Below are 19,011 nucleotides of genomic sequence, written 5' to 3' on the forward strand. Positions count from 1 at the left end.
TTTACAACAGTTTGCAATATTCAGGCAGGTATTTCCCAACATAGAGTATTCACCCCGAGGGGCATAGATGAGCTAGATAGTCAATGTCCTTCCTCAAAGGCAGGGGCGTCTAAAACTAGAGGGCATAGGTCTAGGTGAGAGGGGAGAGATACTAAAGGGTCCAGAGGGGCAATTTTTTCACACAGAGGGTGGTTAGTGTCTGGAACAAGCTGCCAGAGGTAGTAGTAGAGGCGGGTACAATTTTGTCTTTTAAAAAGCATTTAGACAGTTACATGCGTAAGATGGGTATAGAGGGATATGGGCCAAATGCGGGCAATTGGCACTAGCTTAGAAGCTTTAAAAAAAAAGGGCGGCATGGACATTTTGGGCCGAAGGGCTTGTTTCCATGTTGTAAACCTCTATGACTCTATAACTCTAAGTACTGGTGACCGGGCTACTCCACATTATGGACGATTCTCCCGAAAAAATTCTAAGCGTTGAATTCGTGGGAAAACTGGATGAATTCACCCTGGCTTTTACAGTGGGAGTTCGCACTAGAATCTCCCACACTCTGCGGATTGCAGAGGCCACCAGTGTGAATATCATTAGATTTCAGGGGCGGGGCCTATCACACCTGGGAGGCTGAAACCAGCTGGCTTCTGCGCATGAATTCAGTCCCAGGCCTACTAATCACATTAAAATGACATTAAAAATAGATGTAAATTACTTACCTGCTGTTCCCGCAGCAAATCCCGTGCATGCTCGGATGCGAGATTCTCCCACCACCGCTGCACTAGAAAACTAACCTGACGGGGTGGGCGAATTGCCCCCTCTATGTCTCTGTAGAACTCCCTGATTGGGCAGCCTTAACAGGCCTCAATTAGGGAGCTCATATTCCAGCAGGTCCAACTCATGGACCTCGTTGAAGTCATTGCCCTCCCTTTATCCGTGCTTCACCCTATGTAAACAGTTATGTAAGGCCTGTTCAATCTGTATGTTATAAACAGGTTTGCACACAGTTACTGTTCACACACACTGTTACATCTCAGTGCCACCTTTTGTCTCAACTTAAACGGGGAAGATATAGACTGAGTGGTCACGTGATGACGTGGCTACTTAAAGGGTCACACGATGGGAGTGCAGGAATTCTTCCCGGACCACAGGCAGAGTAGAAGAATGTAAGAGCTACCCAAAGTATTGAGTAAATTATTGTTGCAAGTCCCAGCATTGGATTGCTTTGGTACATCTCCCATGCCATTGCTCATGGTATATTGTTTCATTAGGACTGAAGTATTATCCTGTGTAGCACACCATGTATTACTCTGTTTCTAAGATGGGGCTATATCCTTTTGAGCCTGCACAGGCTGATTGTTGTTCAATAACTCGCCCAGGTCAAACTTTAATCACATTTGGCCAGCGAATTTCATAGTTTGGAAAGTGCTTGTAAATTGCCAGATGTCCCTAACATTAAGTGACAGACTTTCTTTCCCTTTTTAAAAGGCATAATTCCACAGATCAATCACAGAGTCTAATTGCAATAACTAAACATAGCCTAAGGTTACTCAGTATATCTTGTTGTTTACTCAGGGAGCTTTGGAAATTGTTATGCGTTGGGTCATTTTCAGGTTGCAGCAAAGAAATAGAATTTTAAAATTTGTCTTCACCAGATAGAAAATAAGATTCATTTTACATTTTAAATAATAGTGTTATGTGTATTTAACTCACCCTCTCCCCATCACTTTAATATTGCATCAAACGTAATTACTGCAATTGTAAAATATGCTTTCTATTCCTCCGGTCTGCATGAATGCAAATATTTGCTGTACTTACAATCACAAACTGTGACTTTCCTTGGACATAAACGGTTGGTGAAGGCAGCCCTGGGAATTTCCTGCAAGATACAATTCCATTGGCACAGAAGAAAGGTTGGGAGTTATACCTGCCTAAGAGCATGATCGTATTCTTCACTGTCTCTCAGAAGGAAACCAGGATCCATCAGGGAAGCTTTTAGAAATAGATACCACATCAGTGCATTGCCGATCAAGAAGGCGATATGGAAGCTCAATAGCCTGTTGAAGGAGATCGAGACAATCTGTGCAATAGAACAGACAGCAACTGAAGTCATTAGTGGCAGACTAATGAATTTGCCTTGGATACGTGTGTAATCTAATAATCTAATTTGTATTATTTTTTCAGCAGACTGAGATTCTTTCTAATCCAGGATAGAGAAAAATATTATTTCTGGGGAATTAAAATCATCAAGTGGTGTAGATCATACTTTCTATGTGTATTGACAATTAATTCATTAATTGGTCTATTTATTCGAAGAATTACTCCTTCATTTACAGCATCTCAGTGAATTGATATTAATTATAAAAGAAACTGGTTTGACAAGTCCGTAAAATGTGGATGAAGTTTAAATGAGATCAAATCAGCATGGATAGAGGATTGGTTAACTAACAGAAAGCAAAGAGTGGGAGTAAATGGGTGTTTTTCTGGTTGGCGATCAGTGACTAGTGGTGTGCCTCAGGGATCAGTGTTGGGACTGCAATTGTTTACGATTTACGTGGATGATTTGGAGTTGGGGACCAAGTGTAGTGTGTCAAAATTCACAGATGACACTAAAATGAGTGGCAGAGCAAAGTGTACAGAAGACGTTGAAAGTCTGCAAAGGGATATAGATAGTCTAAGTGAGTGGACGAGGGTCTGGCAGATGGAGTACAATGTTGGTAAATGTGAGGTCATCCATTTTGGTAGGAATAACAGCAAAATGGACTATTACTTAAATGGTAAAAAATTGCAGCATGCTGCTGTGCAGAGGGACCTGGGTGTCCTTGTGCAAGAATCACAAGGAGTTGGTTTGCAGGTGCAGCAGGTAATTAAGAAGGCAAATGGAATTTTATCCTTCATTGCTCGAGGGATGGAGTTTAAAAGCAGCGAGGTTATGTTGCATTTGTATAGGGTGCTGGTGAGGCCACACCTGGAGTACTGTGTACAGTTTTGGTCTCCTTATTTGAGAAAGGCACTGGAGGGAGTGCAGAGTCACCAGGTCGATTCCGGAGTTGAGAGGGTTGGTTTATGAGGAGGAACTGAGTAGACTGGGGCTATATTCATTGGAATTCAGAAGAATGAGGAGAGATCTTATAGAAACATATAAGATTATGAAGGGAATAGATAAGATAGAAGCAGGGAAGTTGTTTCCACTGGCAGGTAAAACTAGAACTAGGGGGCATAGCCTCAAAATAAGGGAGAGCAGATTGAGGACCGAGTTGAGGAGGAACTTCTTTACACAAAGGGTTGTGAATCTGTGGAATTCCCTGCCCAGTGAAGCAGTTGAGGCTACCTCATTGAATATTTTTAAGGCAAAGATAGATAATTTTTTGAACAGTAAAGGAATTAAGGGTTATGGTGAGCGGGCGGGTAAGTGGAGCTGAGTCCACAAAAAGATCAGCCATGATCTTATTGAATGGTGGGGCAGGTTCGAGGGGCTAGATGGCCTACTCCTGCTCCTAGTTCTTATGTTCTTATATTCTTATTTGTCAAACCTGCAGAACAGCTCAATTGGATCTTTTTTCTAATTTTTATTTGCAATATTTTATTGACCTGTAAGTTACATAGTATAATTACTGAAGATATTATAGCAGGACAGATTTCAGCCGTGCATTCTCACACAAGATTAGGAAGAAACATTTTGGTTGGGTGGTGTTGAATGGGTGAGATATCAGCACCTAAACTGCTTTCAGGTTGGAGATCCATTAATAATGTTTTGGTGAACTGTACATTTAAATGTGAGACCTGCTACAACTTCCCAGCCTGTTCTGGAGCAAAATCAATCCCCTAATGCACACGAACAACAACAAACAGGTAAGGCTCGGGCTGGGTGAAGGCTGAGGGTTATGTTTCACTTAAAAAAATGTTTATATCATTGAAATAGCTTAACACTTTCAGATTCTACACAAAACCCTTATAGGAGGTGATTTTTATGAGGAAGACAAGATATGTTTAAAGCTGGCTGTGATACTGGCTTCATGAATGAAATATGAAACAATCAAATCTGAAAAACCATGTCACTGTATGAATCAAAGGGGGCGATTCTCCCAAAAAAATTCTAAATGCTGAATTGGCAGGAAAAATGGTGTATATCACAATTGTTTTTTCAGTGCAATTTAGACTCAAAGCTCCCCACTCTGTGCAATGCAGAGGTCATAATCATGAATACCATTAAAAGCTCGGGGGGGTGAAGCCTATTCGTGCCGGAGGCTGACAGTTCCAGAGCTCTGCGCATGCGCAGTGGCCTCAAACTGTCAGTCTGCACTTTGCTGGCCAGCTTGATCGCTGGCCAGACCGGGACCCCCTCAGTGCTGCCCCTACAACCTCCCCCCACAGCCCGATCGCAGTCTGATTGTGGCCCCCACGACCATTCCTGGGCCAGCTCCTATCCCCACCATGTCCCGCAGTGCCCTGATCTCCAGCCCCACCCTCCCTCCCAGCAGTGACAACCCCACCTACTCTGGCAGACCCCTCCCCATCCCAGCAGACCCCCCCACAGGAGGCAGACCAATCCCGGCAGACCACTGCCCCTCCCCCAGCCCGCCCCGATCGCTGACTCTCTTCAGCCCCGACTGGATTCCAATGCAGAGTGGCAGCAGGACCCCCACCCACATGGATCGTCCCCTAGGCCCCACCCCCAGCTGGCACCACCCTCAGCTGGCCCCGCCCCTTAGGCCCCTCCCCCTTGGCACTGCCCCATGCCTGGTAGGCACTGCCAAGTTGCCCCCTGAGCATGGGCACTTTATTCCTGGTGTTTTCATATTTCAGGGCACACAGGCTTCTTAGTATTTTATCTATGTATTCCTGCCTTATTTTAATTATGTGTCAGCCTTGGCTCATTGGTAGCATTCTTGCTTTTCAGCAGTGGGTTCAGATCTCATTAATGAGACTCAAACAATCTTGGCTGACACTCAATCCAGTACTGAGGGAAAGTTTCACTATGCCCATGCCCAGGCAGCCCCACCCGACCGCTGCTCGACGCCTGGGGGGTCCCCGATCGCCTCCCCTTCACTCCTGTAGGGCTCCCGCTAGTTCCCCGAAAGTGGGATGCTACTCCAAACCCTGCCGGTGTGAATTTGTACTGGTGGAGTGGGAGATGCTATCAGGCCTGGAGAATTCAGTCCCGGGCTCAATAATTACATTCAAATTAGATTAAAAATAGATTAAAATTACTTACCTGGTCTTCCCACCGATTTCCTGCATGGTCCTGACTGCGCCGATTTCCGTTGGTGGGAGATTTGCATGTGTCAGGAACGCATGCGCGAATTCCACGAATCGGCGCACGCGTGCATCTCCTGACATGACCCGTCAAAAAATTAGCGGGTCCGAATGGGAGAATTGCCCCCAAAATGTCTTTTGTACACAGCATATATCATATTAGGTTACAGCAGTAATAAATTATATTTTTGTTTCTTAGTATTTTATCTGTGTATTCCTTCCTTATTTTAATTATGTATCAGTCTTGGCTCATTAGTACATTCTTGCTTTTCAGCAGTGGGATCAGATCTCATTAATGAGACTCAAACAATCTTGGCTGACACTCAATCCAGTACTGAGGGAAAGTTTCACTATAGAGGCATTGCCTGGAATTTTCCGGTTCCCCCGTGATGGGTTTTCCCATGGCGTATGCGGCTCTCCATTGGCTGCCGGCAGAATTTTCCGGTTCAGCTAAAGTGTGTGGCATTTTGAATGGCTTGCTCGTTCCCCCAGCAGTGGGGATCCACTTCGGCAAGACTGGAAGATCTTGCTGGCGGGAAAGGCCGGAAAACAGCCCAACTATTATTTTTTGATTGTGACATAAAACTGAGCTCCTGTCTGCCCTCTCAGGTGACTACACTTAAAAAAAAGTTCAATAGCAGGAAAGCACTTTGGAGCACCCTGAAATCATAAGCTTCATACAAATACAAACTTTATTTTTTCTTGGTGTTTCTCACTCTGACTCCTTTTTAGATACCTTGACTTCAACCACAGCCCTCAGCAATTAGACAGAAGCTGACCCACTCTCTGCCTCATTCCACACTGCTTTGCAATTGGTTACGAGGCTGCAGGCTGATTGGAATGCTGTGTTGGCTAATTATCATCCTTTCCTCTGAGAAGTGCCAGACCCGTGTTGAATGCCTGATTCCAATGATTCAGTCAAACATAGAAATTGAGGGTGTGCATAAGTGCAACACTATTATATGTCAAAAGTGACGTTATTATACCTTCAAAAAATGTTTTAGAACATAGAACATAGAACAGTACAGCACAGAACAGGCCCTTCGGCCCACGATGTTGTGCCGACCTTCATCTGAAACCAAGATCAAGCTATCCCACTCCCTACCATCCTGGTGTGCTCCATGTGCCTATCCAATAACCGCTTAAATGTTCCTAAAGTGTCTGACTTTTCTTTTTAAATCATGCCCTCTGCAGCTACCGCAGCTTCAGTTTCTTTCATTGTTGCTGGGCTGGCTGCTAGAAGTCCTATTATTGCTTCTTCAATGACTTAAATGGGGTTTTGTTTATTTTTTTTACTATGGCCTCAAGGTACTTTCTGGGATTGTTTTATGACCCTGCATTGTTAGGAGGAAGACTGATTGGCAGGTCATGTGTTTTGGACAGTCTTTCTTTTCTTCATAGTGACTTCAATATTTCACTTTTAATTTGGTTACTGGCAGCAGTTTTAGTTTAGAAGAGGGTGGACATCAGATCGAAAGCAGTATTTCTCTCTCTCTCCATCACTGGTATATAGAGTCTGCTGGCGAGCTGGAAGCAGGTCTCCTGGCTTTCCTGGAGTGGAAAATCTGCTGTTGGTGGTTGGCTTGCCTAGAGTCTCTCTCTTCCTGGTGTCTGGGAAGCTGGTCTGACTTCAAACTGTTCTGGGTGTATATCCAGAGGGCTGCCAGAAGTTAGAAGGCTGGGAAGTCAGAGTTTCAATTCTCCACCCAAAGGTCTAAGGTTCCAGCATCACGTGAGCTTTCATATTTTATGTATTAAACCTGTGGAAAAGGTTTTGTTTATGGGATTTGATTGGTTGGAACGGTGTTTAGCTGTTAAGGTTTATACAATATCATGATTGTTTGTAATTGGTAAAAGTTATTACCAATTTTCTTTCTATACATGTTAACTGACCCTTAGTGGGTCAGTTGAATCATATCTGAAGTGAAATATCTCACGCTCAGCCTAGCCAATTCAAAGTGCAAAACTTATGATCCAGGCGGACTTCACAGGACACTTTGGAGTTTTTGACCTGAATTATAACACATCACATGCGTTATATGGACAATATAATCCATTGACAATACTGTACTGAAATATCCATGCCAATGGATTAATGAGGCAGTGGAACGGAAATCCTCCAACAGTCACAGTTATTCGCAAACTATGATGTTGGAAAATGCAGATCATATCACCTTGTACTAAGAAGCAATTTCTAGTAAGATATTGAACACATTGCTGGACTCTAGTTGGCTGTCGCTTTACTTATCTACATTTACTGACCTGTGTAAAATAAGTAGGGTAACCCCATAACAGCAAACAGCCATAAAAGAAAAGAATCGGTCCTTTAGATTTTCCAGGTGGGCCAAAGACCAAGGAACTGCAAAGAATTAGAGAAAGTGAATGAGATCAGCAGCACTGACTGTAGCAATGACATTCTCTTTAACTGGGCACTGAGGGATTGGATTTCTAGAAAATGGCGATAACAACATTGAGATTCTTTTTATTTTGCTCAATTAAGTATCTCCAACACTAAATATGGAAGGTACACTTATATTTTTATCTGCTATCTTTAATAATACTTTGCTGAATGCTGTATTTATAAATAAAGCAGGTGGTCCAGATCACAATGATGGAGACTTTATGGTTAAGGTAAGATGTGGAGTTGGGAAAGAGTGACTGAGTCTGTTTTCAGGTTAGAAATCTGCCTCCATCGGAAACTGATTAAAGTCTTAATTTTCATGTGAGGGCCCTAAGTTGACATGCAGATAGTTTCCTGTCTAATTAGAGTCAGTGGGGGTGTGAATGGAGGTGGGTCAAATCAAGTGTTGGTCTTATTTAGATTCCCCACTGCTGCTATCACTGAAGTTCCTGACTGACTTAAGCAAGAGAACTGTGGGTCATGCCAAAACCTTCCAATGATTCAAGTGGAGGTGAGAGGACTCAAGAGACTAGCACTGGAGGAAGGGATACCCTTTGCTTAATTGTTATGGACCTGAAGATCATATTGGAGGTGGTGAGGGAGAGAGGGAAATCTTATCCACAGAGGTACCTAGAAGAAGCTACCCCGAGCAGAAATCATAGAAGTTCCAGTCAGCACCCCTCAGAACATGGAAAACACACACAGTTCTGCTCCACTGGGCACAAGTGTAGGACCTCAGATGTCACTGGAAAGGTGGATCAATTTTGAACTGCAGCAGGAGATATTTTTCCACATAACAGAGTTCTCTGAGGCAGTATCTTATCTTTGACAAAGGACGGAAGAGTCCATTCAGCCACAAAGTATCAAGGCTAGAAGTTGATGAGGTCCTCCATTGAGAGAGTGCGAACCAATTGGAGAGACATAGGGGGCATCATTCTGAGTAGATGTGGGGACTGTGAACTGACATCCCAGACATCCCTGAGGTGCTGGGTTGCATGGGCCAGTCAATGGCATTGATTGCACAGCAATCCTTGGAGGGAATGTTTCAGCTTTTATGATTCACGAGGCATTCAGCATTCCCGGCAAGGAATGGGAATGCCATGAAGGAGGGTGAGGGTGCCACCTCTCATGGGCCTCATCTTCTGCCTCCCTGGCTCCATTGAGGGACCATCTGTGCAGATTACCCTGGAAGGGCAAAGCATTTCAAAAAATTCAATAGCAGATGAAACTCATCATGTTATGATGCCACTTTGCATTAATAGGATGCTGCAGTCAAGCCAAAAATACATTCCTTTTTGAGTAATATGGTATATGAATTTTAGTGTCGGTGCCATGCCAGGCTTGTAAGCCATATGTACCAATGACTGGAGGATCATATCAAACAGCACATTCCTTTGGTTGTTCACCATTGGCAGAGTACTTACCGTACTCAACCAGTTGTGCTCCAAAGTTCAGAAAATAATGCCTAATGTTAGATGTGATTCTGCGATTGGACAGCACTTGCTGAATATTTCCAAGTGTGCCTAAGAATTTAAGATTATCTGTTGGACTCACAGTGTAGCTCACTTGCACTTGCCAAAAGTTACATATATTCATACACAGGGACCCTTCCTCTGCAGGCAAAAGGAATATGTCGAGGCATTGTGCATTTTTTGAATGTAAAAAAACATTGGAGACAATAGTTTGCTGGTACATTCTCCATTGTAATGCCACGACCAGAGTCTACTAGCCAACCAATCAGCACCCTGTTCTCATGCAGTATAAATTGTTGCTACCTTTGAAACTTGGCATTCTCGTGTCTGTCCTGGTAAGTGCAAGATATAAAACTTCAACATGTCTGTTTTTTCAGCAATATTCAAGTTCTATACTGCCAAATGACTAATACATTTGTCAGACATGATCTCCCTTTCATAAAACTATATTGACTCTGCCTGATGATTATCTAAATAGCCTGCTAATATCTCTTCAATAATGGATTATAGCATTTTCCCAATGACAAATGTTAGGCTAACTGGTCTACTGAACGCAGGAAACTGTCTCCTTACTGTCTCGAACAGAGGTGTTAAATTTATAGTTTTCCAATTCATTGGCACCTTTCCAGAATTTGGAGGATGTTGGAAGATTACAACCAGTGCATCAATTAATTCTACAACCACTTCTTTTAAGACTCTTGGGATTAGAACATCAGGTCCAGGGGAATTATAAGCCTTAAATCTTATTAATATTCCAATTCATTTAGTGATTAGTTTACATTCCTCCCTCCCTTTCGCCTTTTAACTTTCTACTCTCAGGAGGCTTTTTGTGTATTTTATTGAGAAGACAGATACAAAATACATGTTCATGCCATTTCTATGTTTTCCATTATGATTTCCCCTTTCTCAATCTCTAAGGGACCAATGCTCACTTTAGCTACTCTTTTCCTTATTATATATGCAGAGAAGCTTTTACTATATGTTTATATTTCTTGCTAGTTCTCCCTCATGCTCTAATTTCACCCTCACTTTTTAAAAATCACTGCTTACTGATGTCTAAAATTTTAGAAATCTTCTCCCCTACAACCAATTTTTGCAGCATTGTATACCTTTCCTTTCAATTTGATACCACCCTTAACTGTCTTAGTTCCTCATGGATGTTAGAGACTTGCTTTCTCAATAGAATATTTCTTTGTTGAGAGTAATGAAATGTCAGCCACAACATCTCAACCTTTTAGCTTATTTTCCCAGTCCGCATTCATCAACTCTGTCTTCATACCCTTGCAATTACCTGTATTTAAGTTTAAGACACAAGTTGTAGACCCACATTTCTCACTCTCAAATTGAATATGAAATTATGATCACTCTTGACTAGAGGATCCTTAATTAATCCTGTCTCATTACACATTACCAGGTCCAAAGTAGCCTGATCCCTGATAGGTTCCAGAAAACATTTTTCTAAGAAACTGGCCCAAATACACAATTCTGCAGGCTACCATTGCCAATCTGATTTGTCCAATTGATGTGAAGTTTAAAGTCACCCACAATTATTGCAGTACGTTTTTGTAAGACCTGATTATTTCTTGATTTTTTTTCTGTCTTATTGTGTAGCTACCATTAGAGTGCATATATATATTACTCTCACCAGTGACTTTTTCCTTTACTATTTCTTATCTTCGCCCAAACTGTTTCCACATCTTGATCTTCTGAACCAAGATAATTTCTTACTGTCGTACTGATCTCAACCTTTATTAACAGAGTTACCCTATTTCCTTTTCTCGTGTCCTTCTGAAATGTGAAATATTCATATCCTCACAACTTGCTCTCCAAGCAATCTTCATATCGTCAGCAAATTCAGCCGTAATACAGTCAGTTCCTTCATCCAAGCCATTAATATAGGAGAACAGATAGGCTGCTTAGCTAGTGGCACATCATGACTGAGATCTCAGAACTTGCTCCATTATTACAAGGGCTTGGCTTGACACAAGGTGTGGGACATAATCTCAGACTATCTCCTTGACATTGCATATAATGAAGTATTTTCCCAGCCCATATTTGCTCTATGTCCCACAGACAGGCAAAAAAATCAAAATATACGCACACCTGAACATTAAGCAAAGGCTGATCTCAAACGCATAGCGTCATAATTTCCTACACAATTAAGGAGATGTCTAATATTTCCCAGCAGCCTTCAATGAGTACCAACTGTCAAGAAAACCCAAGAAATTGTAACATATTTCAGTGGGTAATGTTGTGGTACTGTTTTTAAACTGTTGGGGTATGTGAGTGGTAATTAAAGCAAGAGACAAAATAACTGTGTGAATCCAAACTGTGGGTTTGATATGGTAATGAGCCTAGCAGTACTTCAAACAGATGTTTACATAAAGAAATTCAGTAAGGATGATTGCAGAACAGGAATAGATTTGAATGTGTTATTGTGATTCAAAGGAAAATATATGCAAGGTGTGAAAAAAAGGTGTCATAGGTAACGTACAGATAATGTTACTTCACTGTGGGTGCCAGGGTGGCACAGTGGTTAGCACTGCTGCCTCACAGCGCCAAGGACCCAGGTTCGATTCCGGCCTTGGGTCACTGTCTGTGTGGAATTTGCACATTCTCCCCTTGCCTGCGTGGGTTTCCTCAGAGTGCTCCGGTTTCCTCCCACAGTCCAAAGATCTGTGGGTAAGGTTGATTAGCCATGCAAAATTGACTCTAGTGTCAATTAACAAGGTAAATGTGTGGGGTTACGGGAATAGGGCCTGGGTGGGATTCTGGTCGGTACAGGCTCAATCAGCCGAATGTCCTCCTTCTGCACAGTAGGGATTCTATGACCTTTCTTTTAAATTTGAGAAAGCTAAAGTAAAGAGATTAAGTTAATCAATTCTCAGAGAGAGCAGTTCTAAAAGACCGTGTGAGACAACGGAGAGATCAAAAGAAAAGAACATATTCAAGGAGATACTGAAACCTATGAAAGGAGCTGTTTTAGATCTCAGCAGACAGCATGAATTGTTGGATAAACTCCCAGCAAGTAGTATGAGCAAAGCCAGATCTGAAAATACAGCTGCTGTTAACCTCAGAGGGCACCCCGCAGACATCAAAGGCACTGTGTGGTAAATATCATTGGACTTGCTTTTAAAATCTGTAAGGTGTTGTTGAACAAATGGGCAAGGTCAGCTCTGGAGGCAGTTAAATTAAAATTGTTTGGAACTGTTGGAAGTATCGGTATTGTGTGAAGCCATTGTCGTATTTAAGTGTAATTCTATTTCAGTTTATTGTTTCTTTTTCCTATTTCTTCATAAATACTTACCTTACTATAAAATCATCACAAGTAGCCAAGGACATCATTTCTGGATTTCAGAATTTTTCCTCATAATACGCAAATTGCAAAAAACTAACATGGGCGATTGTTTCAAGATTTACTTCTGGGATTTGAACATCTTGGCATTTATTATCAACCATGAGCCTAGCAAAACCATGAGGCATGGCATGCTAGTCAGGATTCTGACAAAACAATTCCAAAAAATGATAATCATGCACAACTGAATGAAGTGAAAACAGTATATTGTACAATATTTACATGTGGCAAAGTGACTTTCATAAAAGCACCCTTTGTGCTCTCAAAAATTCATACGTTTTCTTTTCCTATCACTATGTTTTGATGGGATTCTAACTTCAACAGTTGAAATGGAGGCAGGCTGCTGAGTATAATACTATTGCCTATGATGACTTCTCTGGGGGCCAGGAAGAGCAGGAAACTCCTGCGGGTGCTAAAAAGAAACATTGGACCCCCTTGTCTTTTGTCTCTCTACAGCTCTGCCATCCCTTACCCCAACTGTAACATCCCCCTGACCAACTCCTCCTACCTAACCACTTACCTGAATGTGGGGAGCAATCTTACAGGCCCACAGCAGCCAGCTCCTGCTGCTCTAAAACTCACTCCCGCTCATCTGTCAGCAAGTTAACATTAACATATCACATAGTGAGGGCCATACAGTTGCCATTTTCATCTCTGATAAAACCTCACCCAAAGCAACCACCAGATAAGAAGTCCACTTGTAATACATCTAAATTAAGAAGGCAAGACAAGCTGAATTAGGCTTTATTTCCATGACACTTCCCCACATTGTCTGATTGAGAAAGAGCCATATAAACTCTGGAAAAAGGTGGTATACAATGTTCATACCATTTTCTTCGGACTACCATAGCTCTACAATGAATACACAGGAGAACCCCAGTGGAAATTCACACCTAAAGTATAATAACGCAGGAGATTCTCTTTATTCTCTAGTCATGATCTGCCTCAACATTCCTGGCAAGTAAAACTCATTCTTAAATGCTCACCTTGGCAAGAACCTCTGTGGTTAAGATACTTCTTTTTAAGCCAGTGTTTCATTCCTAGAGACAATGGTAGTACCAAAGTTCACCAGCTCATCTTTCAGCTCCCACACATTCAAGATTCAGTCTCAGTGATTAAGCCAACAAGAAGAACTGTTCCAACACATTTTCATCTTAAAATTACGCAGATTTCATGAGAATGTTTCTTGCTGGGCTACTCTGACTGTTCTTTATATCCCCATTGAATCATAGCCTCTGCAGTCTGAAGAAGCATTTTTATCAATTGAAAGTTTGCAGATTAGAGTTAGATTTCTGCACATTAGAACATTTGTTCTCATTAGCTCAATTTCAACCTTTATAGATCGTTGTTTAAAAAGTAAGTTTTTGGTTTCAAAGATTTCTTTCCCTATCCATTAACATTTATGTGTAATGGTATTTCAGTTATACAAATTATTCAATGACTTTAATATTTTAGGATATTTAGAAATCACTTTCAATAGGTTACATATAATTCAGAATTATTTGTGACTGTTAAGAATCACCTTTTGCATTATCAGGATAATCTTACTCACCAAGCATTCTTTAGATCAATAACATTCTGGCTGCCTTTGGCTCATTTTAATAAAACATTATCCTGACTTTGCTTTGCTAGCTTATCTCTGACTTTACTCTCTGACTGGAAAGGTCACAGCAGCTTCTGCCATCACCCCCACACCATGCAGCCGCAGGACATCACAGAGGACACTTGACTCTGCAGTGGAACATGCAAAGCAGCAAAATATAGCCTTTGTAAGCACCTCCCCCCCCCCATCACTTTTCCCTCCCCCATCATATTATGAACTTGCTTTTTCACAAAACGAAGCAACATTTTCCTATGCGTATTGTTTACCATCACAGATTCGTCCTCAAAAGGGCTGCTGGTTCTGAACCACCTTGCTCCCTACACCTTATATCTCTTTGTGCAGTTATATTGCACAAGTCTGTAGTTAATGTCACCATGGGCTTAGTTACAAAGATGGCTGTTTTCCAGTACGTTTATGTTGAGACGGCAAATATTCTTCAAAGTTTCACATTGCAAGGGTAGTCTAGTCAACTCTAGATATTTCATCACTGCCCAACGTAACACATGTTTTTGAGGCTGAGGGCGAAATTCTCTGGCTATCCCACGGCATGTTTCTCAATGCAGGAGGCAACCTGCTGTTTTCTGGTGATGGGGCTTTCTGGTCTCCCCGCTGTCAATTGGATTGCCCAATGAATCCGCCTCCTGCTGGTGGGACTGAAAGATCCTGCTGGTGTGAGCCACTGGAAGATCTGTCCCTGTGTCTCCAGAGTAATGTGTAATATGTTTTAAAAAAACAACTTAATTGTTTTACATTACCTCCAGTTAAACTTTGGAATCAGACTTTTTGATTGACTGATGGTATTTTCTAAATATACAACGATATCTTTATACTGGCGACCTCTTGCAAGTTTCAGAGGCGTGTTCCCACTTATATCCTCAGTTTCTAATTCTACTCCATTCTGCAATATGAAAGAAAAATAATTTAAGGATTTACAAGCAAAGGTGACAATGACACAATAAAAACTATGCATGGTAATTGGGGAGATGGTGATGTAGTGGTGATGTCATTGCACTAGTAGCCTAGAGACCGAGACTAATACTCTGGGAATGTGGGTTCAAATCTCCCTGTGGCGGCTGGTGGGGTTTAAACTCAGTTAATAAATCTGGAATGTAAAGCTGGTCTCAGTAATGGTGACTCTGACAAATATCATTGGTGGTTGTGAAAATCCACCTGGTTTACTAATGTCTTTTCAAGAAATCTGCCATCCTTACCAGGTCTGGCCTACATGTGACTCCAGACCTACAGTGATGCAAGCCACTCAGTTCAAGGGCATGGGCAATAAATGCTGGCCTTGTCAGCAACACACATAACCCATGAGAAAATAAATACATTGCAATTAAAATTCAATTTTTAAATAAATAACCGGGGAGCGGCGCGGGCTTGGAGGGCCGAAGGGCCTGTTCCTGTGCTGTATTGTTCTTTGTTTGTTAAATCATCTCAACACTGTTTCCCATTTGTGTTTGCGTACAGGTTTTCCAATAGTTCTGCCTGCAGTTGGGAAGCAGGGTAGGTTTTGAGGGCCACAACTGATCTCTGAGGTGTTTCATGTTGTACACATGACAAGTTTTAGTGTAAGTAAACATTGAATTATATAAAATGACATATAAATGCACTTAAACTAACAAATGTTAGCAAAAATGGAAATAACATTCAAGACTGATTCCCGGTAGTCAGGTGTTCAACTGCTCCAGGCATTTAGCTGGATTATTGTAGCATTTCATGACATGTCCAAAACTGATTCCACTAAAGCAAATCGGAAAGAATAGCACCTGCTCGATATAATATAATACTCCCACTGAACAACCCAGCAGTATCTGTTCACACGCGTATCTTAAAGCCACAGTCTACTGTGCAAGTCAATAATTTTTCCATTTCACAAATTACTCTCCATACAACCTTGAATTTTGTGTTAGGTTTTCTTAATTTTGGTGCATTTAGGATCCTAATGGGATTCATACATGCTAAATACACATGCAGCTGACAGGAAACACAATTGAAATGAGTGTGGAAAGATAAAGATATGGGGTGGAATTTTCCCGTCCCGCCCACCACAGGGATTGTAGCAGGCAGGACATGGACCATGCAAAGGTTCGTTGACCTTGGGTGGGATTTTCCAGTCTCAAGGCGAGCGTGGCCAGAAAATCCCACCCATGATTTTTATCAAGATTCATGTCATATGCAACTATAGCTGAAGCAAATGGGTGATAGCCACAGGACAATTCACTGCAAAGAATTCTATTTCATCTTTGCACAAGTCCTTGATTAAAAAAGGTAAAGTCACCATAATCCAAGATAATCGTAGGTTGTGACTGGTGGTGATTTAACCCAAGGATCACCATGCCTGAGGCAAGGAACATGTCTGAGAAGATGGGGCTTTCGTGAATAACCTCAGCTGGCACAGGAACTGAATCCATGCTGTTGACATTGCTCTGCATCTCTAACTAATTTTCAGCCAGCTGAGCGAAACCGACCCCCACAAGGCCTTGATTAAGTCTCAGTTAAAAGATTGTGCCTGGTTTTGATCTGCCCACAAGATGGGGAATATTTAGACTTTGGAAAGATTCACAGTGTTTAAAATTGTGTTTTAAAAAATCTGTTGGTATGTTTGGAGGGAATGCAGCAGATGCTGGAAAGCAGGACAACTACTCATTTTAATCTTGTCGTGTTTACTTAGAATGAAACTAATAGCTTTTTGGTTATAACGATAGAGGACCCCTTTTTTTGATTAAAGTAATGGAAGTTGAGTTAGGTATACAGGATCAAATAGTCATGTGATACTAAAAGTGGGAGGGTCTCTCTTTTTCTCTCTCTCTGAAAAGTATCTCTGGAACCTTCATGGCTATTATCACATTTTATAGCAAGTATGCCTGAGTTTGCTAATTGCATTTAAAGTGGGGTTTAAGTATATGGGAAAACTATTGCTTACTTGGAACTTACGTAGTGATAAGTTAGAAATTAAGAGTTGTTTCTTTTCATGTTTAAAGTTTGCTCAATGGTTAAGAGTTAAACTGCTTCATTTTGTCAGAGTTATAGTTAACTGTGTTATGAATAAAGCTTGTTTTGATTTTTAAAAATCCATAATTTGTCAGTGGAATTCCTCCTGAGGTGGAACATCCTTTCAATGAACAAAGAACAAAGAACAATACAGCACAGGAACAGGCCCTTCGGCCCTCCAAGCCTGTGTCGCTCCCTGGTCCAAACTAGACCATTCTTTTGTATTCCTCCATTCCCACTCCGTTCATATGGCTATCTAGATAAGTCTTAAATGTTCCCAGTGTGTCCGCCTCCACCACCTTGCCAGGCAGCGCATTCCAGGCCCCCACCACCCTCTGTGTAAAATATGTCCCTCTGATATCTGTGTTAAACCTCCCCCCCTTCACCTTGAACTTATAACCCCTCGTGAACGTCACCACCGACCTGGGGAAAAGCTTCCCAACGTTCACCCTATCTATGCCTTTCATAATTTTATACACCTCTATTAAGTCTCCCCTCATCCTCCGTCTTTCCAGGGAGAACAACCCCAGTTTACCCAATCTCTCCTCATAACTAAGCCCCTCCATACCAGGCAACATCCTGGTAAACCTCCTCTGTACTCTCTCCAAAGCCTCCATGTCCTTCTGGTAGTGTGGCGACCAGAACTGGATGCAGTATTCCAAATGCGGCCGAACCAACGTTCTATACATCTGCAACATCAGACCCCAACTTTTATACTCTATGCCCCGTCCTATAAAGGCAAACATGCCATATACCTTATTCACCACCTTCTCCACCTGTGACGTCACCTTCAAGGATCTGTGATCTTGCACACCCAGGTCCCTCTGCGTATCTACACCCTTTATGGTTCTGCCATTTATCGTATAGCTCCTCCCTACATTATTTCTACCAAAATGCATCACTTCGCATTTATCAGGATTAAACTCCATCTGCCATTTCTTTGCCCAAATTTCCAGCCTATCTATATCCTTCTGTAGCCTCTGACAATGCTCCTCACTATCTGCAAGTCCTGCCAATTTTGTGTCGTCCGCAAACTTACTGATCACCCCAGTTACACCTTCTTCCAGATCGTTTATATAAATCACAAACAGCAGAGGTCCCAATACAGAGCCCTGCGGAACACCACTAGTCACAGGCCTCCAGCCGGAAAAAGACCCTTCCACTACCACCCTTTGTCTTCTGTGACCAAGCCAGTTCTCCACCCATCTAGCCACCTCCCCCTTAATCCCATGGGATCCAACCTTTTTCACCAGCCTACCATGAGGGACTTTGTCAAACGCTTTACTAAAGTCCATATAGACGACATCCACGGCCCTTCCCTCGTCAACCATTCTGGTCACTTCTTCAAAAAACTCCACCAGGTTAGTGAGGCATGACCTCCCTCTCACAAAACCATGCTGACTATCGTTAATGAGTTTATTCCTTTCTAAATGCGCATACATCCTATCTCTAAGAATCTTCTCCAACAACTTCCCCACCACGGACATCAAGCTCACCGGCCTATAATTACCCGGGTTATCCTTCCTACCCTTCTTAAATAACGGGACCACATTAGCTATCCTCCAATCCTCTGGGACCTCACCTGTGTCCAGTGACGAGACAAAGATTTGCGTCAGAGGCCCAGTGATTTCATCTCTCGTCTCCCTGAGCAGCCTTGGACAGATTCCATCAGGCCCTGGGGATTTGTCAGTCTTTATATTCTCTAACAAACCTAACACTTCCTCCCTTGTAATGGAGATTTTCTCCAACGGTTCAACACTCCCCTCCGAGACACTCCCAGTCAACACATCCCTCTCCTTTGTGAATACCGACGCAAAGTCTTCATTTAGGATCTCCCCTACTTCTTTGGGCTCCAAGCATAAGTCCCCATATTTCCTCATATTTATACTAAAACAGAAAAATTGTTGGGTCTGGTCTTGCTTCATAATATACCTTCGGG

General features: G+C 42.1%; 1 protein-coding gene across 1 annotated transcript in view; it reads right to left on the reverse strand.

The window, feature by feature from the left end:
- Positions 1-19,011, reverse strand: part of LOC144488665 (uncharacterized) — an 84,845-nt gene that overhangs the window by 23,959 nt on the left and 41,875 nt on the right. The window contains exons 5-7 of the mRNA XM_078209118.1: positions 14,834-14,976; positions 7,510-7,606; positions 1,919-2,071 (exon numbers count right to left, since the gene is read on the reverse strand). Of these exons, the coding sequence (XP_078065244.1) occupies positions 1,919-2,071; positions 7,510-7,606; positions 14,834-14,976 (393 nt within the window). The remainder of the gene's footprint in view (positions 1-1,918; positions 2,072-7,509; positions 7,607-14,833; positions 14,977-19,011) is intronic.

This window comes from Mustelus asterias, chromosome 1, assembly GCF_964213995.1.
Source record: "Mustelus asterias chromosome 1, sMusAst1.hap1.1, whole genome shotgun sequence".
Taxonomy (NCBI): Eukaryota; Metazoa; Chordata; class Chondrichthyes; order Carcharhiniformes; family Triakidae; genus Mustelus; species Mustelus asterias.